The sequence below is a fragment of the Equus caballus genome, chromosome 5, assembly GCF_041296265.1.
Source record: "Equus caballus isolate H_3958 breed thoroughbred chromosome 5, TB-T2T, whole genome shotgun sequence".
In the NCBI taxonomy this organism is placed as follows: domain Eukaryota; kingdom Metazoa; phylum Chordata; class Mammalia; order Perissodactyla; family Equidae; genus Equus; species Equus caballus.
In genome coordinates, this window is record NC_091688.1 from 19,073,347 (window position 1) to 19,099,280 (window position 25,934).

Consider the following 25,934-nt stretch of genomic DNA (forward strand, 5'->3'; position numbering starts at 1 on the left):
TAGCTACACTCTGGTAAGAGTACAATTTAGACTCCTAAAATTTTACAACCCAATGTCAGCCCTTTTGCCTGCACATCTGCTGTTTAATAGGAATTTTTCTTTCACCCATACTATAGAAAGCATACACTTGAGGTTCTTATTGAGAATTAAGTTATAAATTGACTGTGACTCAGCATGTGCCAGGATCTCACTTGAGATAACTGAACATTCTTATGTTCCTTTCTAAAATAATTATTTTTTGAAAGGGGATTAATGTAGTTAGCAAGTAGCTAAGTAATTTTTTTTCCCTAGGCTTTTACATATTGGGGGCGGGGGTCCTAAGAAATAAGAATGCTCATTTATTGAAATAAATACAGGCAATTATATCCTCTCAGCTTTATGGCTGTCGTTTATGGAATGTGCCAGGCACTTTAAATGAACATCTCATTCAACTTTGCCAATGACCCTGAAGATTTTGGTCACTGTGGATTAAAAACCACAAAAAAACCTTGAGAGATTAAGAAATTTGCCTGTGGATCCATAGCCAGTAACTGCCAGTGCTAGGATGCAAACTCAAGCTGATCCAGTTCCAAAAATGACTTACTGTGCTTTCTAGTTGACTCATTTGTTGTATCATAACATAAGGACATTCCTAAAATATGAAGTTCTCTGCCCTTATTCTTGAGAAATTTATGGTTTGGTGGATCTATTTTTCCTTCCAAGGAGCTAGATAATGGTCGTGGGGGCAATGTATGGCCCAGTCAGGGGATTTGAGGGTCTTGGGGGGTCCCAGAGAGTTGAGTGGGAATCTGGAAAGCTGTTCTTGGCCACAGCTCACCTGAGTAGACTCGACCACAGCTTTTTTTATACTACCCTCAAGCAGTTTAAGGATTGTAGGTTAGGTGTGGGATGAAAATGGCACTTTTAGGGAGCCTCTACATTACTTTCTTTGCCAGGTACTATTAAATAAATCTTTATGCAGAAACAGTGTTATGGTTAGTTGTTAGGTCCCTAGACTAGTCTTCAAAAGACTAGTCTATAATGTAATTGAACTGGTATACAAATACAAATTTTCTAATAGTTCAGGCACATTACTTAGGTATAATATATTTTTAATGGAAAAACTTAGAATGAAAATTTTAATTTCAAAGTTTGGGACTTAATGTACTTTTGTCCTGAAAAAATAATTTTTATATTCATTTTCAAAAATATATTAATACAAAGGCTGAATTACAGGATTAGTTCTAGGAACCAAATTCTATATGTTAGAATGATTAATTTATTTGTTTGTTTGTTAAGAGCTCATGTTGTCTTCTCATTTCTGAGGATCAGTCTTTAGCTCCCACTAGATTTTTTTTTTTTTTTTTTGAGGAAGATTAGCCCTGAGCTAACTGCTGCCCGTCCTCCTCTTTTTGCTGAGGAAGACTGGCCCTGAGCTAGCATCCATGCCTGTCTTCCTCTACTTTATATATGGGATGCCTGCCACAGCATGGCTTGCCAAGCGGTGCCATGTCCATACCTGGGATCCCAACCGGCGAACCCCGGGCTGCCAAAGCGGAACGTGCACACTTAACCACTGTGCCACCAGGCTGGCCCCTAGAATGATTAATTTTTAATAGCTGTATTTATTTATGTTATCCTGAAAGTAGACACGAAATTTCTGGGCCAGGGATAGATTAATTATTATAGCAGTAGCCGCATCAATTCCTCTCTGCCCCATTTCTTCCCCCCAGAGCGATGCACTGAGCAGAATGTTCATTTGGTAGGAGAGGAATCCTAAGAATAGGCATCCAGGAGCTTGTATACATGTTGCCCACCTCTCCTCCTGAGGTAGGGAAGAGAGACGTTTGTTCCCTAAAATAAACAAATTCTTCTTGGTTGCAGAAGGGGAGGATCCTAGGTTCTTAATCTTTGAAATATAAATGAATATTTTTAGGGGGGAAGATGAGAGATGTCTCAGAATTTACAACCCCTAGAATGTCTCCATAGTCTCATCCCCTCTGAAATATAAACACGTACTTCTAGAGAAGTAAATCTCTTATCTAGAGAAGTAAATCTCGTATCTTTAAGTTTTCAAGACTTGCCCTTTGAAGGATGGATTTCTTTGCTCAGAAAGCCCTAACCATGCAGAAACATAAACTGTTTTCTCTACACATAGAAAATAGACCAACTGATAAATCTTCCTTTTGTCTTACCCTTTCCCATGTTAATTAGAGGTGACATTTTTTTAGTCATGAAAATGTGAAATGTTAAGGATGCCTAATTTGAGTTCCTTTCTTTAGTTATCGCCATTGTTGAGTTCCTCAGCAAGTGTTATTGAATAACAGCTGTATGCCAGGCACAGTGCAAGATACTGGGGATATTGTGAATAAGATAGATAACTACCCTGCTTTCAAGGAGCTTAGAGGCTATAAAAGTGCTATGGTGTAAAAAAAAGGGGAAGACATGAGACAATGACAAAGTCAGAATTTTGTTATAATGCATGAAGGAAGTAGCTGTGGGTAAATCTTGGGGGAAGAGAGTATTCTGTTCCAGGCAGAAGGATGGGCCAGTGAAAAGATTCTAAAATGAGAATGAGCTTGGCAAGACTGATAAAGAGAAAGATGGCAAATGTGACTGAAACATGGTGAACAGAATTTAAAACCACAAACATACATTTAGGTGTTTAGATTTCTTTTTAATTGCTAAAATAGGATATTACACATTTTGCTCTACCATTGCTTTTTTTTTTAAACATTGGCATTCTGGTGTATCTTCATCAAGCTAAGGATGTTTTCTCCATCTAGTTCTAACTTACTAAGACTTTTAATTAGGAATAGTTGGGTTTATTTATTGGTTTAAAGTTGAATATAACATACTCTGATAATCTAATTTTAAAAATCTATTTCGGGGGCCAGCCCCGTGGCCGAGTGGTTAAGTTCATGTGCTCCACTTTGGCGGCCCAGGGTTTTGCTGGTTCGGATCCTGGGCACGGACATGGCACTGTTCATCAAGCCATGCTGAGGCGGCGTCCCACATGCCACAACTAGAAGGACCCACAACTAAAATATACAACTATGTACTGGGAGGATTTGGGGAGAAAAAGCAGGAAAAAAAAGAAAAAAAGATTGGCAGCAGTTGTTAGCTCAGGTGCCAATCTTAAAAAAAAAAATGTATTTCATTTCTTAACTTTTTTTCGTTTTGGTTTTGTTGGAAATTTAGCTATAGTATTAGCTGTATCGAATAACTAAATTTTGCTTTCATCACCAAGTTCCTTTTTTGTTTTTGGTCTTTAGCTATTGTTTTTATTTTATTTGTGCTTTTATAATGATCATTTTTCCCTTTTACTTTCTTCAGGTTCATATTCTAATTTGTAATGCTTGGTTCATTTTTTTCTCATTCTTTATTATTTAAAAATTGAAGGTTATAGGGGCTGGCCCCGTGGCTCAGTGGTTAAGTTCGTGAGCTCCGCTGCCGGCGGCCCAGAGTTTCGTTGGTTCGAATCCTGGGCGCGGACATGGCACTGCTCATCAAACCACGCTGAGGCAGCGTCCCACATACCACAACTAGAAGGACCCACAACGAAGAATATACAACTATGTACCGGGGGGCTTTGGGGAGAAAAAGGAAAAAATAAAATCTTAAAAAAAAAAAAAAGATTTAAAAAAAAAATTGAAGGTTATAAATATTTCTGAGATTTCTCTCATTACATATCCCGTGCATTTGCATAAGGTAGTATTTTCATTTTATTCATTTGTAAAGAACATATAATTTGAATTTTGATTTCCTTTTCAACACATTCCAACGTGGCTCTTGCTCCTCCGCTTAACCCCATTTGATTCCTGAGATCACCATTGTGGCCCCTCCTTAGTTCTGTAACCTCGTGTATGTTTTCCCCTTTACTTAGCAGCCACACTGGCCCTTCTTTCTTTCTAGCGTGGCTCTTCCTTTGACAGTCCTTCCTCAATTCCCTTATCTTAAGGAGCTCCTTTTCTCCCCTTGATTATCCCCCAGTGCCCTTTTTTGTATCTTTTATGCAGCACTTAAGAATTTTTAATTCATTGAGTGCATACTTATTTTGTTCACTGCTCTTATTCCTAGTACCTTGCACAGTGCACGGAGTGCAGTAGGTAATCAGTATTTGAGTGAGTGAAGGAATGATACGAGATCTTATGAAAGAATTGTGGCGGGGAGAGGGACCTACACAGATAGATAGGCCTGTTTTCAGGTAGATCAGTTTGGGTAAAAATATTTCAGGAAAATTGATAACCTGGAAATAAATTTTCTTAAGACTTTATCTGAGCCCTGTATTGCCAGAACATTTCTGTTCCTTTCTCTTTTTCTTCTCCTCTTCGGATTCTCATTACACGTATGTTACATCTTTTGTAGTTATCTCAGAGTCCTTGGATATTTTCTTCTGTTTTTTTCAGTCTTTGTTCTTTTTGCTTTTTGGTTTGTGAGGATTCTACTAATATGTTCTCCAGCTGAGAGTCTTTCCTCAACTGTATCCAGGCCCTCAACTGTATCCTAATCCCATGAAAAGCATTCTTCATGTCTGTTACAGTGTTTCTGATATCTAGCGTTTCTTTTTGGTTCTTAGGATTTCCATCTCTCTGCTTGCATTCCTCATCTGTTCTTGTTTGCTGTTCGCTGTATCCATTAGTGCCCTAAGCATGTTAATCATAGTTGTTTAAAATTCCTGGTCTGATAATTCCAACATCTATGCCGTGGCTGGTCTGAAGTTTGCTTGTCTCTTCAAATTGTGTTTTTTGCCTTTTGCTATGCCTTGTAATTTTTTCTAGATAGCTGGACATGATCTACCGGCTTAAAGGGAACTGCTGTTAATAGGCCTTTAGTGATGTGCAGTCAGGTGTGTGGGGGGAAGGGTTCTGTAGTCCTATGATCTGGTCTCAGTCTTTTAGTGAACTTCACAAGTGGTTCTCTTTTTTTCTCCCCCTTAGGTGGGACAGGAAGGCTAGAATGGGCTGGAGTTGAGTATTTTCCCTTCCCCAGGACAGTTAGGCTCCGGTTAACTACTTTTCCCTGAGGGCAGGCCTTGTTGAGAAGAGCAGAGTGCTCTGGCATATTTAAAAACGGTTCCTTTCTGCTCCCCCTGCTGGAAGCATGAAGGAATTTTTCTCTGATATTTAGTGTGGGAATCTGGTCAAGCTTCTGGAGGTAAATTTCACAATATTGTGGGGGCCCCTGTGACTGGGTCCTCCTGGGGTTTTTAACTCTCAGACTTGTCCACATTGAACGTCCAGCAGTTTTTCACTTACAGTTCAGGTTTTCCTACGTGACACTGGTTCTTGCTGCGGGTTCTGCTCCTAGGTCTGCTCTGCTGAGAGGCCCTCTATTCTGTCTCACACTTTGGGGGCCAGTGGTTTGCTTTGTGTCCTCCTCTTGCTTATGGATCCACGAAGAGTTGTGATTTTTCAGTATGAACTTTTTACTTGTTAGGATGGAGAGGCAACTTACATGTGAAAACAGAAGTCTCACCTTTTCTTGTTTTAAAAAAGATAAACCATCTTTCTATGTAGAATGCATAGGAACTTTTCATCTCTTTTGTCTGCTCTGCTCTTTGCTCGATGGGTAGCTATATTGAAAAACCTTTTGAGACCACATTGAGTTCTGTAAAAGAACTGTGTGATCTGCCATGACGGTGAAGATTTGGAAAGTCAGCCTGAATGCTGGGTATTGCAGTCCCTAAAGAGCATTCTGAACATTCTGTTGCTATTTCTTCTTTGGTTATTGAAGCGTCAAGCTTTCAAAATCTCCCTGTGACTAGATCTTTCCTCAGATTTATTTTGTTTCTGCCACTGCCACTGCCACTAAAGTTATCTTGTCCAAACTAATGCTGACTTTCCATTTATACATTCTTTCCACAAACTTAAGCACCTACTTTGTGTAAGAAACATTTCTGTTTTGTCGAGTATCTTTTGTTTAGAAGTGTAATTTAGGTGTTGTGACTGGGGGTTGGGTCCCAGGTGGACCTGGATCTCTCGTGCCGCGAGGATCTGTAGACCGTAGTCATCCAGGAAGCACACTCCTCTTGCTGAAGAGAATCCCTAAAATTACCTTGTCTGACACCTCATTTCCCGTCTTCACTGGCTTCAGCTCTTCTCGCCAGCCTTGCAGATTATAATTATTACCTAGGCCGTCCGTTCCTGTTCCTTTCCTCTTGCTTTGCTCTGTCTGTATATTAGTAGTGTCTGCTCATAGATGGCTCCAAACACTATTCATCATAATCACAATTCCTTGCCGTCTGAAAAACAGAAGCTGAATATATTTCACATCTTGGCTTGGACGGCGGGGAGCCACAGGCAGAAATGCAGTTTCTCACTAATTGAAAGAAGAGGAAAGATTATATAGATTTTGGGGAAGGGTAGAATTTAGGGGAAATTTAAATGAAGTAGTGTACTGACCTAAAGCAAAGAGGAACTAATTCTTGAGAGCTTATGTGTTCAGTGACTGCCCAAAGTGGAAATTTGAACTTCCCATCTGTGTGTGGGTCATGTCCTTCAGGCCACAGTAGAATTTACAGCTTCCTCTCTATGTGGATTGTGTCCTGAGGCAAAAAATGGGATGTTTTATTCTCAGATCCCCTTTTGACCTTCCTTGGCCAGGTTACAGGAGAGGCCATTGACTATTGTTCGTATCTACCCTGCTGATCTGTTCTTAAAAATTGAGATTAGTGGTTTTGGCGATCAGCAAGATTGTGTCCTTATTTTGGTCTCAGGATTACCTACTGTATTATCTGGTAAGGTAGCATTCATGCAGTTGCATTTAAGACTCTAGATACCCGGAAACATGTGATTGTAATACAGATAGAAACAGAAAGACTGGAAAACTTTTCAAAGCCATGGAGATAGCTAGTTTTTCCAAATGATACCAGGAAATTCTGGAGCTACAACTACCTTGTGAATTACTTCCTGAGTCTTATTTGCCACAGGAATACAAATATCCGAATCGGGTATAATTTGGTTATGTGCAGGTGAACTGGTGTTTGTAGAAACAAGCCTTCAGCAGAGTATTTTATTTGACAATTCCCATTAATTTGCTGGAGGAGCTTTCTAGAGACAGGAAAAAGGAATGTTCTGTTTATAGTTGTCCCCAGGATAACAGTTACAGGTTGGGACATGGGTTAGGATTTTGAATTCTTAGAAATTCCTTCTAGGGGCCAGCTGGGTGGTGCAGTGGTTAAGTGTACACGTTCCACTTCGGTGGCCCAGGGTTTGCTGATTCGGATCCCGGGTGTGGACGTGGCACCACTTGTCAAAGCCTTGCTGTGGCAGGCGTCCCACATATAAAGTGGAGGAAGGTGGGCACAGATGTTAGCTCAGGGCCAGTCTTCCTCAGCAAAAAGAGGAGGATTGGCAGATGTTAGCTCAGGGCTAATCTTCCTCCAAAAAAAAAAAAATTCCTTCTGTCTGAGTAGTTTTAGTTCTCTGAGAGATCATCATGTTCTTGTAGGATTTATGGTAGAAATAATGGCATATGAACCTACACACAGGGTGACTATCTAAATTTATAGGTGATTCACCTTGAATTCAACAACAGGAAATAAGATTCCAGAGTTGTCTTCAGAGCAGCCTATTTGGGTAGGTTTGGGGCCATTGTTCTTTACACATCCTTTATTTGCTAATATGGAACTATGCCTTTTCCAGTTGGTTTTTGATTGCCATATCTGCCAGTATCTTTATGAATAGGTCCTTGATACTTAGATGCTGAAGGATGTTTTGATTTTGTTTTTATTTTGATAGCTTTATGTGAAGGGTTGTATGTTTGTTTTAGTTCATGGTTTGTCAGTTTTCTAAAGCTCTTCTAACATTTTCAGCTCCATGTTGGTGAGTATCCAGATTTGCAGTTTTCCATTCCAATTTTTTTTAAGAGGTCTTAGCCTATTAATAAGAAGAGAGGGGAGGTTCTTTGTACATTGCCTCTTGGATGTATCCCACAACATAGATCAACCACCTTGAAGCTAATTTCTCGTGTCTCCTGTTTATTATTTCATCTCTTGTTTACAGCCTCCAATTATTTATTTATTTATTTATTTTTTGGTGAGGAAGATTGGCCCTGAGCTAACAGCTGTTGCCAATCTTCCCCCCTTTTTTTCTCCCTAAAGCCCGAGTACATAATTGTATATCCTAGTTGTAAGTCATTCTTGTTCTTCTGTGTGGGATGCCGCCACAGCATGGCTTGATAAGCAGTGTGTCAGTTCACACGCAGCATCCGAATTGGCGAACCCCGGGCCACTGAAGCAGAGTGCACAAACTTAACCACTTGGCCACTGGGCCGGCCCCTCGAACTTTTAAAGGAAAGGCACCAGAAAAAGCCTTATGTGTATCCTACTTTTCTTGCTCTCTCTAGTCCCTGTTGAATGTTTTGCAGATTTTTAAAAAATCTTTTTACAGCTGTTTGTCAGCTTTCAACCATTTTTATCCATCTGAGGAGCTACAGGTAACTGGATTCATTATTATAAGCCTAGGATTCCTGGACATTCAGTGTATAATAAAATGTGAAATTCAGTAGCAGTCATTAGTCTGCCTGCCTTATGGTTTTGGAAAGTCTTTTATTATGACTGTTAGCTCAACCCTCAACTGTGCCTTAATTTAGTTTCCATTGGCTTGCTCACCATTGTAGCAACTTTAAGTGGGTATTGGGTCACTGCTTGTTTTCTTGGAGGAGACCTTGAGGAAAAGATAGTTCATTTAGCATTTTAGGGGAGGCAGTAGAGGGAAACGGAATATAGGTAGGGTGCTGATACTAAATTTTAGCACGATAATGTTGGATGCATAAGGAGGGCAGGTTTCAGGTACTTTGAGTGCTTTCTTTTCTTTGGCTTTTGCTAGAGAATCTTTAAAGGGATGCTGTTTTAAAGTCAGAGTTGCATTTTGAGGCCTCAGCATACCAGTCAAAAAGGCTGGCCATTGTATATTTGGTATTTCCTCTTTCTTTTCTAGAGCTTCTCTTAAATGTATTATCTTTGACGTGTCCAAAATTCCCAGTAATAGCTGAGGTAATTATAAATCCTTGGAGAAATTGTGCCTTCTAGCCTAGTAAGCACAATAATTAGGGTTATACCAAGAGTGTGTATAAGGGACAGGAGTTCTGCCAGTTCAAGTTTGTAGCTTAGATGCGGAGAAACTCACTTCGATACGCAGACTATAGTAGGATCAAATGATGCTTATAAAATAGTGGCTAGGTCCCATGATTTAATGGTCTGGTAACCTTTAGCCCCAGGATACAGATATGAAGGAGAAAGGCATCCTCCATTAAACAAAGTGATCTCTCCCTTAGAGAATCTCCTCGTGAAGATTTTCAGAGGGACTCAGCAAAGTTTGTTGCTCCAGAGAGCAGGTGCTGGTCTAATGGGACTCTTGTATCCATCAGCCTCTAAAGGTTGACTAGATAGCAATTTTGGAGTCTGTGCCATCATTCGATCCTCATGAAGACTGAATGATACAGAAACAGTGTTTCACCAAGTAAAAGTTTCTATCACAAAATGTTTTCAATTTATGGTTCTGAGACAGTGGAGTCAAAGCATTCAGTGATGATCAAAGAACCAAAGGCTAGTAATCCTAGGATGAACAAATAAACTCAGCTAGATTAGTGGCCAGAGCTCTGTAAAATATTGCTCAGATTTCAGATTACTGTTGGGGACACTGATCAGGGATCATGATGGAACTGAAAGACGATTGTATTTCAAGCACAAAGAGCTGAAGCAATGTTTGCTTGTTTGGGATTCCACTGGTTGTTTTTTTTTTTGCTGAGGAATATTCCCTCTGAGCTAACATCTGTTGCCGATCTTCATCTGTTTTGTATGTGAGCCGTGGCCACAGCATGGCCACTGAAAGACGTGTGGTATAAGTCCATGCCTGGGAACTGAACCTGGGCTGCCCAAGTGGAGTGCGCTGAACTTAACTACTAGGCCACAGGGCTGGCCCAGGATTCCACTAGTTTTGATAAGCAAAATGAGTGAGAGCCCTTAAGGTGGACCCAGTGGACAGCCTCAAAATCTTAAAAATCGCGACTCACTCAAATCTGAAGAGTTTGAACATATTTATTTAAATTTTTGCTTAGGCAAGGGAGAAACTTCATGTGAAAATGTAGTTTTTTGTTAAAGGAAGAGACAAGATATATAGAATTTTCAAGGGAGCTAGAATTTAGTTAAATTTCAATGAAGTGCTTTTAACTTACCAAGCAAAGTTGAGCTAATTGCTGATTGGGTGGGTTGTTGAGAGCAGTTCTGTTTAAATGCTATCTGCTGGAAGTGGGAAATTCCATTTCCTGGATACAAACAGTTCATGTCCTTCATTGTCCTTGTGCTAGCGTAGAATATATGAATTACTGTGCTCGTGCAGGTTGTGTCTTCAGGCAAGTGTGGGATTTTTCTTTCTTGCTGTCTACTGGACCACTCTACCTCAGGGGTCCATAAATAACAGGAACTCAGTATGTGTAGCAACTCCGCCTCTCTTCTACCCCATGCCTTCCTTCCGTGTTCTCTCTCTCAGTAAAGGATGGGTGCTTTCCCAGAGTCGCACTTGACCCTTCTCTCTTGTACAGGTGTCGTATATATCCCTTACTGGTTTCTCTATCTCATTGTGTCTCTTTGTCCATGCTTAACTGCTTTGGTTCAGATAGTTACTATCACTCAGGCTTTTGCAGCAGCCTCCTCATTGGTCGTGCTCACTTATGTCCATTCTTCTGCCTTCTACACTAATGCTTGAGTTTCCATGAAACTGACCATGTCACTGTCTTATTTAAAACTTCCAGTAGCTTCCAAACACAAGCATATGTGGTTTTCATGCCTGTCTTCATACATGCTGCTCTACTTTGCCTAGAACCCACTTTCTTTTGTACTCCCATCCCAGTGTCTTATTCTCTTATTTTTTAAGGCTTGTTTCATCTCTGCTGAAGGCTTCCCTAACTCCTCAAATTCCCTGATCCTCCTCTGTAACTCTATTATTTTTTCCATTCTGCTGCTTGGAATGTGTCTTAGTGTAGTTTAGCTATTTACATCTATTTCTCATTTTTTAGGCTATGAATTCTGAAGCAAGGACCTAGAGCAGTTTTGCTTGGCAGATAGTAGATACCTGCTAAATATTTGAATGACTAGAACCTCCTTTTTTTCCTCTGCCCTACAGAAGTTTTCTTTTTCTTTTCTTTTCTTTTCTTTTTGAGGAAGATTAGCCCTGAGCTAACATCTCCTGCCAGTCCTCCTCTTTTTGCTGAGGAAGGCTGGCCCTGAGCTAACATCCATGCCCATCTTCCTCTACTTTATATGTGGGACACCTGCCACAGCATGGCTTGACAAGTGACGCATAGATCCGTACCCGGGATCCGAACCAGCGAACCCTGGGCTGCCAAAGTGGAACACGCAAGCTTAACCGCTGTGCCACTGGCCGGCCCCTAGAGGAGTTTTCTAAGACTGTCTTCCTCACATGTATGCTTGATTCCATCCCCTACTCAAAGACCAGCAGAGAAGTTGGCCTTACATTGTTCAGTTCATTTGTAATAAGAAGAAAGGCAGAATTAATGAATCAGGGTGGTGAGGAGACCTTGAAATTGTGGCAAATGGTGAGCAATAGGAGGAGCTAGGATATATAGCCAAAAGGAAAGAAAAATCATGTGGGATATGATAACAGTGTCCAAATATTTGAAAGGCTGTCATGTAGAAAATTATTAGACTTGATCAGTTTGCCTCCAGAGGGCAACTATAGGATGAATAGGTAGCATTGTGGGGCTCAGCATTAGGAAGAGCTTTCTGAACATTACAAGCTGGCTTATTAGGTAGGAATTTTTCACGAGTGGAGCTATGCACGTAGAGCAGAATGACCAATAGATTAAAGTGCTATCAAGTTGATTTTATATTTTTGGCAAAAGTTGGACTTGCTGGCCATGCTGAAGAGTCTGGATTTTTCTTGCTTTAGCTCTAAGTTCTATGATGATGAATTTCAGAAACACATTATTTTGAGTTAGGACAGTTTTCTATACATTCAGTAATAATTAAGCGCTTTCTGTGTGCCAGCTGTTGGGCATTCTAAGATCAGTGATAGTCTCACGCTCATAAGTAGCTTGTAGTTATAAATGGGAATTTTGAAGAGCCTGTGTATAAGTTCTATTTTTATTATTCTCAGGATTCACAATTCCTAAAAATCAGTTTTGAGGTTTACTTCCCTTTCAGATACTATAATTGTTTTTCTCTTCTTTTTATTCCCAGCAATGTCTCAGGCTGTGCAGACGAATGGAACTCAACCATTAAGCAAAACATGGGAACTCAGTTTATATGAATTACAACGAACACCTCAGGTAATGTGGACTAAGATAACTTGAGGACATATGAGATGTATGTAAACTGGGATACATTTTTAGAAAATGAAAACTTGAAAGAACTTAATAGTAATAATAAATTTATATACAAGCAGTCCTGATTTGTGTTTGGATGACACTTAATTTATTGATTCAACAAGTAATTTGAGTGCACACTCTTTACTAGGTCCTAAGCTGGGCACTAAGTGAAGTGATGAATAAAACAGATGTGGCACCAGCCCCTGGAATTTATAAACATTAAACAAGTAAATATCCACAGAATTACACATTTGAGGAATTGTGTAAAGGGAAAGTCCTCAGTGCTGTAATAAATAATAATGGGAGTGGAGACACTAAAGGAAGACTATTTTGAGAAGGTGAAGTTGGGGAAGACGGGGAGGAACAGGTTTGAAGGAGATAAACATGCTAAACTCATTTTAAATTTGAGATGCCTATAAGACAGGCAGGCAGAGATACTAACTAGGAGTCTGGAATAAATATAAAATTTTACACATTTTTTAAGGAATGAGAATGGATAAGATCACCTAGAGAGAGACGAGCAGAGGGCCTAGAACTTTATCCAGAGGAGCTTCAATATTTAGAAATTAAGTAATGGAAAAGGAGCCAGCAATGGAGACTGAGAAGGGACAGCCAGAGAAAAGTAAGGAAAAATTGGAGTTGGGGAGAGGAGATCAAAGTCTTAAGAGGATGTGTTTCGAGAAGTAGGATGCAGTTATTGTGTTGAGCACTACTGAGAGGTTGAATAAGATGAGGAGTACTAAAGCATATGTTAGATTGGGCAGTATATACTTGATGACCTTGAAAAGAGTACAGTCACTTGAGTAGATTGTGCTATGTTGAAGGGGAAAAAAGTGAAAATGTGTAGGCAAATCTTCAGAGAAGTTTGGCTATGGAGAGGAGCAGAGAAGCAGAGTAAAAACGGGAGGGGAGGGGCTGGCCCCGTGGCCGAGTGGTTAAGTTCGCGCGCTCCGCTGCAGGCGGCCCAGTGTTTCGTTGGTTCGAATCCTGGGCGTGGACATGGCACTGCTCGTCAGACCACGCTGAGGCAGCGTCCCACATGCCACAACTAGAAGGACCCACAACGAAATATACAACTATGTACCGGGGGGCTTTGGGGAGAAAAAGGAGAAAAATAAAATCTTAAAAAAAAAAAAAAACAAACAAACAAAAAAAAAAACGGGAGGGGAACATGGAATCAGGAAGTTTTAGATTTAGTTTTGTTTATAAGGTGGGAGATAGAACTGCATCCTCCCCATCATTTACATTTCACCATGCAGCAACCCTATGGAGATACTCATTTAGGCTGATTTCCTGGAGAGGGAGCGATTGCTGAAGTTTGAGAGTAAATAGAATAATCGGAGAGGGATATGCTTGAGAAGAATGTACCTTTGATAGGAACAGACGTACTTTCTCTTTGTTAACAAGAAGGAAGAAGACAATTTATAATGATTTGATAGAAAATGAGAGAGCCTTGTTTTAATGAAATTTGAGGTAGGGTAATCTTGAATGTTCAGGTGGAGGAAGGTCTGCAGATAGAAGATAAGGTATAAAATAGTTAGTGAAAGGAAAATCAAGTTTGTTAGGGAAACCAGTTGCTGAGCAGTGTTGAACACCATTTGAGGCTGGTGAAAGTTTGAGTGATACCAGTCTCGTTGTGTGCTTGCCCCCTTTCCCCCCACAGGGCCACACACCTGCACAGGGACAGGCGTGGAGAACGTGGATGGTTGAGGTTATCTGGGGTTAGGATTTTGCTAGGCAAGTTCTAAAGAGGAGGAGGAGGAGGACAGATTTGATTACTAGCTGAGTCAGCATCATACTCTTTATGTAATAGTTCAACAGAGGTTATAATTCGTAAGTCAAAAGTTTGTCTACATATTAAACTAAGTAAAATAAAATACAGAAAGTGATGTGTAGAGAGAAGTTAGGACATAATAAACACTTGATAATAGTGGTAGTTATTATTATAAATGTAAATATATTTTACTTGAGTCTGTTATGGGCAATATCTATAGTTTCCACGTCTTTCCTTGTGGGGTCATCAAGTTTTGACCATGTAGAGAAAAGGCAAGTATGATGGAGAGCCAGCAGAAACGGCAAGTCTCAGTAACATATGGGAAGCCTCTTATTTCTACCTGCATCTTCCCTTACTTTTTTTTTATTGAAGTCTAGTTGACACACAATATTATATTGGTTTCAGGTGTACAACATAGTGATTTGACATTTATATATGCATTATGAAGTGATCACTAGTAATGGCAAGACTAGTAATCCTCTGTCACTGTACAAAGTTATTACAATACTATTGACTATGTTTCCTATGCTGTACATTACATCCCTGTGTCTTATTTATTTTATAATTAGAAGTTTATACATCTTAATCCCCTGCACCTATTTCGCCCATCCTCCTGCCCCCTCTCTGGTGACCACCAGTTTGTTCTCTGTATCTGTGAGTCTATTTCTGTTTTGTTTGTTCATTGTTTTGTTTTTTGGTTCCACATATAAGTGAAATCATGGGTATTTATCTTCCTCTGTCTGACTTATTTTACTTGGCATAATACCCTCTAGGCTCATCCCTATTGTCACAAATGGCAAGATTTCATTCTTTTTCTTTTTCATGGCTGGGTAGTAGTCCATTGTGTGTGTATCTGTCTGTCCCTCTATATATGTCTCACATTTTCTTTGTCCATTCATCTGTTGATACTTAAGTTGCTTCCATATCTTGGCTATTGTAAATAATGCTCCGATGAGCACCGGGGTGCATATATCTTTTCTAATTAGTGTTTTTGTTTTCTTCAGATAAATACCCAGAAGTGGAATTGCTGGATCGTATGGTAGTTCTTTTTTAAATTTTTTGAGGACCCTCCATACTGTTTTCTGTAGTGGCTGTACTGATTTACGTTCCCACCAACAATGTGTGAGGGTTCCCATTTCTCCACATCCTCACCAACACTTATTTGTTTCCTTTTGAGAATAGCTATTCTGACAAGTATAAGGTGATAATCTCATTGTGGTTTTGATTTGCATTTCCCTGGTAATTAGTGATGTTGAGCATCTTTTCATGTTGCATCTTCCTTTTTAATAGCTACCTACTAGACCTCTTTACTCAATCCATAGGAGCCAGTATTGGTGCCTTAAGAGTTTAGGTAATCTTTGTTCTCACTGCCACCTTGTGGGAAGAGTGGGTAGTGGTGGTGGTGAAGACAGTAGGAGTTGGGAGTCACTTATCTCTCTGAAGCTGGGAGATGTGTCCTGGAATTCTGCATTGGAATTGCAAGTGCATTTTCACACTGAAACATTTTTAGACATAACAGAAATACTAACACTCATTATACTTCTGGTGTACTGTGGTTTAAATCAGTTTGTAGGGTTAGCCTGAGAACCTGACCACTTGGTATAAAACTGCTTCTGTGTACCTAGACTTTTTAAGGTTCAAAAAGTGATTTTAAAATGAAATCCTGTTAGACTGTATATAAACTAGAGAATACTTGTATTGGAATCTTAAAATCTTTTAATGAATAGCATGAAACATATAATGTATTATCAAAATGGTGTGGTTTTTGAAGACGGAGGAATTCTTAGGGTTCATTTAGCTGTAACTTCATTTTGCATGTAAGAAAACAATGTTAAATAATTACTTGGAGTCACATAGCTAGTTAATATGGCTAGAACTAGAACCTAAGGAATCTGATTCCAAATTCAGTGCTTTTTTTGCTGGGAAAGATTTGCTCTGAGCTAACATCTGATGCCAGTCTTTGTCTCTCTCTCTTTTTTTCCTCCCAAAAGCCCTGGTACATAGTTGTATATCTAGTTGTAGGTCTTTCTAGTTCTTCTATGTGAGCCACTGCCACAGCACGGCTACTGACAGATGGGTGGTGTGGTTCCATGCCCAGGAACTGGGTCTGGGCTGCTGAAGTGGAGTACACCCAACTTTAACCACTAGGCCATCAGGGCTGGCTCAATGCTTCTTTTTTATTTTACTAGGCTAATTTACCGTTAGTTAGCTTTTAAATAAATTAATATCTTTAGCATTAAAATAAGAGCATTTTTATAATGCACTGGTGCTGTGGCTGAGGGGGTCGGAGGAGATTATAGCTAAAACAAGATTGGCCTTGAGTTGACGATGGTGGTGGCTGGGTGATGGGCACATAGATGTTCATTTTTGTCATTTTATTACTTTTGTATGTTTGAACCTGTCCATAATAAAGAAAATTGGATAGCTTTTAATTTTAAGGTGACTCTTTTACAGGAGGCAATAACAGATGGCTTGGAAATTGTGGTTTCACCTCGAAGTCTCCACAGTGAATTAATGTGCCCAATTTGTTTGGATATGTTGAAGAACACCATGACTACAAAGGAGTGTCTACATCGTTTTTGTGCAGACTGCATTATCACAGCCCTCAGAAGTGGGTATGTTGAAGTGTTGTGCTAGGTGCTTAACTTGTACCAGGACAGTGCTCTGTTGGTTTTGAGAAATACATTCCCTGTAAGTATTCATTTAAGAACTGGAAATTTTTCTGAAGTCTTGGTTTTAATTATTGGAGAATCTTTGTTTTGAAACAGTTGATTTTATACAATTTTAGCAGCTTTTTAAGATGAGTATTTGTTTTGAGGAAATTACAAAGCATGAAACTATGGTTTTTCCACTTTTTAAGTATATAAAATTATATCCTTATGAATGCTATTTTAGTAAAAGAATTGATAACATATGCATTGGTATGTATTAGTGGGTAGTTTTTCCTTGTGAGGCATGGATCTCAGAGAGGGGAAATTTATATTAGGCAAGAACAGATTTTTATTTCTAAAATGGTTATATATAAACTCTCATAGAGAAGTATTGACATTTTTCTCTATTGGCAAGTAGTATAGTGTCTGAGGCTTCCAGAATCTTACGTAGCCATTAGTCAAATTTTCAAGGAAGTTCAGGTTAGTTAGTTTAAATTTCTGTGACTTAGTAAACATTTTAGAATAAGATGATAACTATCCAGAAGCTGAGTGTTTTTGTCTTTATCTCAGAGACACTAGCATTGTTTACATTTTCTTTCTCTTCTTTTTATTTAGCAACAAAGAATGTCCTACTTGTCGGAAAAAGCTGGTTTCCAAAAGATCACTAAGGCCGGACCCGAACTTTGATGCACTCATCAGCAAAATTTATCCAAGCCGTGATGAGTATGAAGCTCATCAAGAGAGAGTGTTAGCCAGGATCAACAAGCACAATAATCAACAAGCACTCAGTCACAGCATCGAGGAAGGACTGAAGATACAGGCCATGAACAGGTATGTGGGAAAGAAGGCCAGAGAGGGTGCCCATTTTTCTCAATACTTTATTAAATATTGAATTTACTCAACAGTCTCCATTTTGAAAAAGATAAAAGGCAGTAAAAAAAAATACCCTGGTAGTTCTGCATGGTTACCTTTTATTGCAGGTATAATATATGCCTCCAAGCATAATGGGATATTCCATTTAAAATACTACAATCTTTAAAAACCCTCTCTTGTATCCATTTCTTCTTCCACTTACCATTCTATTTCTCCTCTCCTCTTTACAGCAAAACTCCTTGGACTAGTCTATGCTCACTCTCTTAATTATTCTCCCATTCCATTTTGAACCCTCTCTAATCAGGCTTTTGTCCCCACTCCCATATCACCCTTACCAGAGTTACCAGTAACCTCCATTTTGTGAAATCTAATTGCTGATTCTCAGACTTCGTCTTCCTTAGTGGCATTTTAGACAATTAATTTTCTTTTCTCTTTGAATAGTTTTCTCCACCTGGCTTTCAAGAAACCATATTCTCCTGGTTCCCTTTGTATGTCAGTAGCCGTTCCTTATTTCAAACTTAACGTGTCCAATACTGAATTTTTTGTTCTTACTCCTTACTTTTCTTCATTCTTACTTATTTCAGTGGATGGCAACTCCATCATTCCCCTTGCTTTAGCCAAAAACTTTGGAATTACCCTTAACCTCTCTCTTTTTTCTTACAGTCTGTTTTCCAATCTGTGAATCAATATATCTTTAGCTTTCTTCATAATATAGTGAGATTGGTCTAGGTCACCAGCATCTTTCATTTAAGTATTGAAATAGCCTCTTAATTGGGTCTTTCTGCTTTCCATGCTTATCCCCGCATAGTCAATTCTCAGCACAGCAGCCAGAGTGATTCTGTTAGATTGGAGATCATGGTTCTCCTTTGCTCTGAAGCCTCTAATAGCTTCTGTTCACATTCAGATTAAAAGACCTTAATGATGGCTTCCAACACCCTACGTAATTTGGTCACTTTCCTCACTCCCATTTTTCTTTTTCTCTCTGACATCTCCTAATATACTCAGGCCTCAGGCAGAGTCATCATTTTCCAAAGTGGGAGATGCCAGTAAAGCCCCATCCCAATCCCAGTTTAGTGGTTCTCACCTTGGCTGAACATCAGAATCCCTTGGAAAGCGCTTAAATCCCAGGGCCTCAGATATCACTGCAGACCAAGTAAGTCAGAATATTTGACGGGGCCCTGGCATTGGTATTTTTAAGGTTCCAGAAGTGGTTTGGAAGTGCAACTTTTAACCACTGGCTTAAACGTTAAAAGATGTGCTCCATTCTAACGACAGGCGTACATCCTGAGAAATGCATCGTTAGGTGATTTTGTCATTGTGCAAACATCATAGAGTGTACTTACACACACGTAGATGTATAGCCTATTACGCACCTAGGCTTTAGGGTACTAACCTTATGGGACTACTGTTGTATGTGCTGTTCGGTAACAGCTTTATGGAAAAGTTATGTGGTGTATGACTGAATATTAAACTGACCTACAACTCTCTTTAGCAGAGTACAGTATTAAATGTTGAATGTATTTATTTTAAAAGAATTATACATTCCTAAAAGAGAGAGGGACTTTCATGCTTGTTCAATTTAGTCTTTTACCAGGAGAAAGAATCCCCTTTGCAAAATCCTTTACAGATAGTCCTTTGTTTTTGCTTGAATGTTTCTAGTGGTAAGAGTATATGATAGGAGCTCTTTCATTGGTTGACAACTTTATTACAGCTTCTTTATTGTTCTTCAGACTCACCAAGCATGCTTCTGCCTCGGGGCCTTTGTACTTACTGTTCTGTTTTTCAGGAGCCCTCTTCTTCCACATAATCCACATGGCACACACTCTCACTTTCTTCAGGTGTCTGCGAAGTTCCCATCTTCCACTCCAGGATTCCATACTTTCTTACACTCTCTGCCTCATCTTTCTCCACAGTATTTATCATTCTCTGAATACGTATGTGTTACCTGCTGCACTAGAATAATGTAAGCCCTAAGTGGATAGAGACTGTTCGTAATATTGATTCTTTTAACACCAGTATACAGAACCATGCTTGGCTTAAGGTAGCTGCTCAGTAAATATTTTTTTATGCATGATTTTTTTTTTAAAGTTGTTCCTTCATATTGAATTAAAATTAGTCTCTTGTGTATAGCAGTCTTGGTCTGACTTTGTCAAAATACTTATGTTGGATTCTACACTTATTTCAGATTCTGCTTGTATCCACTAGTTTTTCAAATAATTTTGTGTAGATAGGCATTCTTATATGTGCTTCTGAAGGCTAAACATTTACATTCTTAATTTCTTTTATTGTCCTCATACGACATTCAAGTTTGTTGGTGCAATTCTTGAAATGCTACCTCTAGAACAGTATTATAGATATGATTTGATAAATTCAGGATATAATAGGTTACTGATCTCCATTACTGAACATTGTTCTATGAATGCTGCCTGAAATTAATCTAGCTCAGTCACCTCAAACCAAAAGGAAGAAAGTGTGAGATAAAAATAAATACATCAAGACAAGCAACTCCATTAGATTACTTTATAGTCAACCGAAACAACTTTTCTTTTGCTTTATTTGTGGATTTTAGGAAATATTTAAGTATAATCCTTATATTTTCACTGTTGAGTTGTGTTTGTTTCATTATTTTGGCCTGTTTATATCTTTTTTAATTGTATGAAAAAACACATAAAATTTACCCTCTTAACCATTTATAAGTATACAGTTCAGTAGGGTAAGTACGTTCACATTGTTCTGCAACCAGTTTCCAGAACTCTTTTCATTTTATAAAACTGAAACTCTGTACCCATTAAACACTAATTCCTCATTTCCTCCTCCTCTCCTTGGCTCCTGGTAACCATCCTTCTACTTTCTCTTTCTATGTATTTGGCTACTTTTAATACATTACATAAGTGGAATCACACGTGTTTGTCTTTTTTTGTGACTGGCTTAATTCATTGTTGTTGAAGTTTATCTGTGTTTAGCATGTGTGGGATTTCCTTCCTTTGTAAGGTAGTAATATTTCATTATGTGCATTTATATCTTTTGGGATCATAGTTTTGTCATTTAACATATTAGTCATTCCCTCAGTTTTGAAATGATCTATAGATTTCATAAGTAGTAGTTTGTTTTTTTGAAAGAAAGCACGAGAGTTCTTGAGCATCTTTCCTAAACAGTGGGCTGTTATTTCCTTGTTCTGGCAATAAATTTGTAATGATGACACTTCTTAGAAGTGCATGTCATTCTTTCATATTTCTTCATATATCCCTCCTTTTTTCTTGTTTATACAGATAGAGAGAGGCAATGTGGTAGAAAGAATGTGTATCAAGTCCTAGCTCTACTTCTGGTGCTTACTAGCTTATAACTATGGGCCTTGAACCTCCATTTCTTTGGTTTTCTTCATTATAAAATGATGATGATGTTCACTGCCTTGCCAGTTGTTTTGACGAGTAGATAAGATTTATACACAGTGTGCCTTGCCCAGTTACTGGTTGCTAGTATTTGAGCTTGTTAGCTGTTTCTGTATCCATGCTCCTTATTTAGACACCATCTCAGTTTCCTCATTAGAATAATTTTGCATTGTATTAGAAACTTTGGGTGAGTTCGACGGGAGGGTGTGCTTACTGTTTCTCTTAAATGTTTCCTTAAAGATTTTTAAAGAGGCATGAATATCTTCCCTCAGATCTTTAAAACTTTCATATCTGAATCATGCCTTTCTTTAGATTTAAAATCTCATAACAAATTATCAAAATATAAATAAGGATTTGCCAATAATTCCTATAATCAATAAAGAAAAGTATTCAGTGAATATTAACATTTGTTTCAGTCATGCCGATGTTTGCCTGTGTGTGAGTGAGGTTCTCTAGACCTTTCAGGGACATGTGGGAAATAAGTGCTGTTATCCAACTTGGAGCAAAGTCGATCATCAAGATTTTTACAGAATTCTAAAGTTCAGTAAATGTGCTTCAAAATTGATGCATTGAAAAGGCCTAGATGTAAATTTTATGCAACCCCCCTTTTTGTTATTTCCCTTAACTAGATTACAGCGAGGCAAGAAACAACAGATTGAAAATGGTAGTGGAGCAGAAGACAATGGTGACAGTTCTCACTGTAGTAATGCATCCACACACAGTAATCAGGAAGCAGGACCTAGTAACAAACGGACCAAAACATCTGATGATTCCGGGCTTGAGCTTGATAATAACAATGCAACAGTGGCAATTGACCCAGTAATGGATGGTGCTAGTGAAATTGAATTAGTATTCAGGCCTCATCCCACACTTATGGAAAAAGATGACAGTGCACAGACACGGTAAGTGTGCAGATTAGTTTCAGATTATCTGACTTCAGAATATTTAATTTGGACTAAAAGACGATTTTGCACAAGAAGTTTAAGGGCAATATTTGTCATCCCACTGATTGCCAGAGTTCATTTGGATATTTTGGCTGCCTGTATTGTTTTCTTCCTTCCTCATGTGCTTCCCACCCACAGTTGCATATCTGAAAGGAATGACCCTCCTAGGTAGAAGAGGAAGAAAGGACCGTTTAAATTCCTTAACAATGAAACGAGGGTGCCAGTTGTCTGTAAGATCCATGCCGGCAAGCATGGTGCTTTACCACTGTATCTTCAGCACACGGTCTGCCATCGTGTGTAGATAAGCATCAGATATTTGTTCAGTGAGTGATTGAACAGTATACCATGCTTTAAAAGAATCCCAAGATTAGCATTTCTATGCTCAGTCTTAAAAACCAGAAAATTGGTTAATTCTTAGACAATAAGAAAGTTGCTTATATTCTTACTATTCTTCTTGCTGCTGTTGACAGCAGAACTCTGATCATTGGGGTCGAAGGGTATGTTCTGTTTTCCCCCTCAGTACTGTGTGTGTTTCTGTTTGACTTTTGTCATTTTATCTCATGTTTTATGGATGGTAAGGTAGGTAGAGCTTTTGTGGCCTGGTAGACAGACAGTGAGCTGTTTACTTTCCCATCTTCTGTATCTTTCAATAAGAAATTTTTAGATAATAGAGGAGTAAATTTCTGCTATTATTTTGTCAATAATTGAGACATTTACATTTTATGTAGCTTTTTAGAAGTACATTCTATAATTTAAGTACATTTTTATCATTAATCTGGAAATTAAAGTTTTAATTATTTATTTTTCCAGATACATAAAGACTTCAGGTAATGCCACTGTTGATCACTTATCCAAGTATCTGGCTGTGAGGTTAGCTTTAGAAGAACTTCGAAGCAAAGGAGAATCAAACCAGATGAACCTTGATACAGCCAGCGAGAAGCAGTATACCATTTACATAGCGACAGCCAGTGGCCAGTTCACTGTGAGTATTTAAAATAATAGGCTCTTGAAACCGGGACCACATTGACCATCTGAGAGTGGCAGGTGATGGGGTGGGGCCTAATAAAATGCTGCAGGACCCTGAGAGAAAGAGAAATTGCAACAGGTGGTTAATGTTTTGATATCCTTTGTTTGTTCATTTGTGAATAGTGTAAGTGATAAGAGGTTTACCCTAAGATTTTTTTTTTAAAAGATATGGACTTTTATGTTTGTTCCATCTCAGTCTTGTTGTGCTTTGAGCAGTTTTCATAATACTTTCTTTCTTTTTTTCTTTTAGGTATTAAATGGCTCTTTTTCTTTGGAATTGGTCAGTGAGAAATACTGGAAAGTGAACAAACCCATGGAACTTTATTATGCACCCACAAAGGAGCACAAATGAGCTTTTACTAAAACCAATTCTGAGAAAGAACTTTTTTATAGCCTATTTCTTTAATATTAAAGATGTACCGCCATTACTTTTATGGACAGAATCTTGGATATGTTGTTCAGTTTTCTTTCTGAGCCAGACTCGTTTACACTATTAGAATCTTTTTCCCTTAATTTAAGATTTCCTTTTTGGAAGGGACTGCAGTTATTCAGTACTTTCTCTTTCCTGTTAAAAATATATCTAAGTTGTATGTTTTCACAAAGTATGGTTCCAATTTGGAGCACCTTGGAACTTTTGACCCAGGAAATTTTTCATAATTCTGTATTCTTAAGTGAAGATTGAGTTGGCCATCCTTTTTCCTCCTCTCAAGTTTTTTGGGCCTACAGAATGTTAAATAATATGTATTTTGACTTTTTTTTCCTGGAGTCTTGTATATTTATAGTTTTCTATATAAGCTGTAGTATCTTCATGAAGACCAAGGCTCAAATTTACTGTGCTGAAAAAACAATTCTCATAGGATTATTATTTTCATGGTATTTTCTTCCATAATATCTCATTTAGAAAAAAGAAGGTTCTTTATGAACTTAGTGTCCATTGTCATGCAATGTTATTTTTTTCCATTTTTTCCCCCTCTAATTTTGGAATTTCTGATCCTGGGAAAGAGAATCAAACAAGATCTTAAGTTCTGTGAGAACTTGGTTCATTTACAGATTTCACTGAAGAAAAATTAATTTGGTCTTATGTAGTCTTCAAGTGTATATTTAAAGAAGTCTTTTTTTGTATTAGTTCTCCTGTCACTTCAGTTCCTTTATTATGCGTCATTTTTTTCCTATTAAAATGCCAGACATATGGAGATATTTTGCACTTTAGCCTTGATGAAAAAGTACAAGATATGTTCAAAGCTTCCCTATTCTTTTCTTATTGGTAGCCACGTAAGTTTCAAGAATAATATGGCACATAGAACTAACAATGGGAAAAAAAGTTTGTTTCTGTTTGAAAAGTGTGTTTAGCATTTTGGGTTGCCATATCAGTTTATAAATTTGGTGCTCTGCTCATTACACTCTAGAGAAGCAAGTTAATGGAGCTTGAGCCCTGCCTTGATATGTAGTGAAAGGTAATTCTGTAGAAGAATGTCAGCCAGTATGGTAAAGTCATTCTACTCTTAATTTAGTTTTATATTGAGGGACAGTGTTGGGCGTTTGGAGCCAGAAGGCTTTATGATGACAGGTCAGAAATAGGATTGTGTGTTATTTTTCATCCCTGTCCCGCTTCCAGGTATGTTTCCAAGTTTATATTATCACAGTATTTACAAAGACATGTTTGCATTGAGAAATTAACCCTGATGGGTTTTTGCCAGGGAGCAGTAGTCCTCCAAGTACCATTGTAACTAAAGCCTGTCTAATCATTGTAAATATTTATCTGTCATTTTTGACAGATTGGGGCCAGCTTGGTGTTTTAAATCTTCAGCCCAATATGAAAACTTTAAAGGCTTATTCAATTTTTTACCATTTTATTGAAAATATTTAAAATCTGTTTCTACAGTTTTTTTGGTAATCTGTGCCATGAAATTTGAAAACCACCAAAAATCAAGGGAAATTTTGTATTCGATTCGTTTTCTGGTATAATGTTAAGTTGTATAGATTATTAATGCATGTCCACTGAATATAACCCTGGTTTTGTGATGTAACAGCTTAGATTTTATTGGTGACATTAGATTAGTGGTTGCATTAAATAACTAAATTCACATTGTGATTATTAATTGAAATTTTGTCATTAAGCCAACAGTTATTTGTGAATATAAGCTTTGTGCTTAGAGAATGTATGTTTTTATCTGTCAGTATGGGAGGATGTAAACTCTGCTTCATTAGTAAATTCATTGGATGTGCAATCTTTTGCAAAATATAATTAGAGGTATCTGATAGAGCATTGAGTGTAGTGTTGTGTGTATGTGTGTGTATGTGTGTGTGTGTTTTAGGGGTGGGTACTGTTTACCACCACTACCAACCAAGATTTCATAAAGTATTCTAAGTAACTTCTATAACCACCATCTCAACTGAGGAACAGAAGGCTCACTAAATGTGGTGAGGGCCTTTGGACACATTATCATTTTAAAATTTGTTATGGTAAAATATGCATAACCAAATTTACCATTTTAACCATTTTTAAGTGTACAATTCAGTTGCATTAAGTACATTCACAGTGTTGTATAACCATCAATTTCCCAAACTTTTTCATTATCCCAAACAGAAACTTTCTACCCATTAAATAATAACTCTCCATTTTCTCCCCCACCCCCAGCCCCTGGTAACCTCTATTCTACTTTATCTCTATGAATTTGACTATTTTAGGCACCTTATGTAAGTGGAATCATACAATATTTGTCCTTTGTGTCTGTCTTATTTCACATAGCATAATCTTTTCAAGGTTCATCCATGTATCAGAATTTCATTTCTTTTTATAGCTGAATAGTATTCCATGTATATATACGTTTTGTTTATCCAGTCATCTGTTGATGGACACTTAGACTGATGGAGACTTTTTGCTATTGTCAGTAATGCTGCTATGAACATTTTTGTATAAATACCTATATGAATCCCTGCTTTAAATTCTTTTGGGTATATACCTAGG

At 38.2% G+C, this 25,934-nt stretch overlaps 1 protein-coding gene across 1 annotated transcript in view; it reads left to right on the forward strand.

Annotated features, from left to right (window-relative positions):
* Positions 1-25,225, forward strand: part of RNF2 (ring finger protein 2) — a 43,754-nt gene extending 18,529 nt beyond the window's left edge. The window contains exons 2-7 of the mRNA XM_023640704.2: positions 12,182-12,270; positions 16,538-16,698; positions 17,350-17,565; positions 21,626-21,898; positions 22,751-22,922; positions 23,217-25,225. Of these exons, the coding sequence (XP_023496472.1) occupies positions 12,184-12,270; positions 16,538-16,698; positions 17,350-17,565; positions 21,626-21,898; positions 22,751-22,922; positions 23,217-23,318 (1,011 nt within the window). The 5' untranslated portion in view covers positions 12,182-12,183 and the 3' untranslated portion in view covers positions 23,319-25,225. The remainder of the gene's footprint in view (positions 1-12,181; positions 12,271-16,537; positions 16,699-17,349; positions 17,566-21,625; positions 21,899-22,750; positions 22,923-23,216) is intronic.
* The last annotated feature ends 709 nt before the right edge of the window (positions 25,226-25,934 follow it).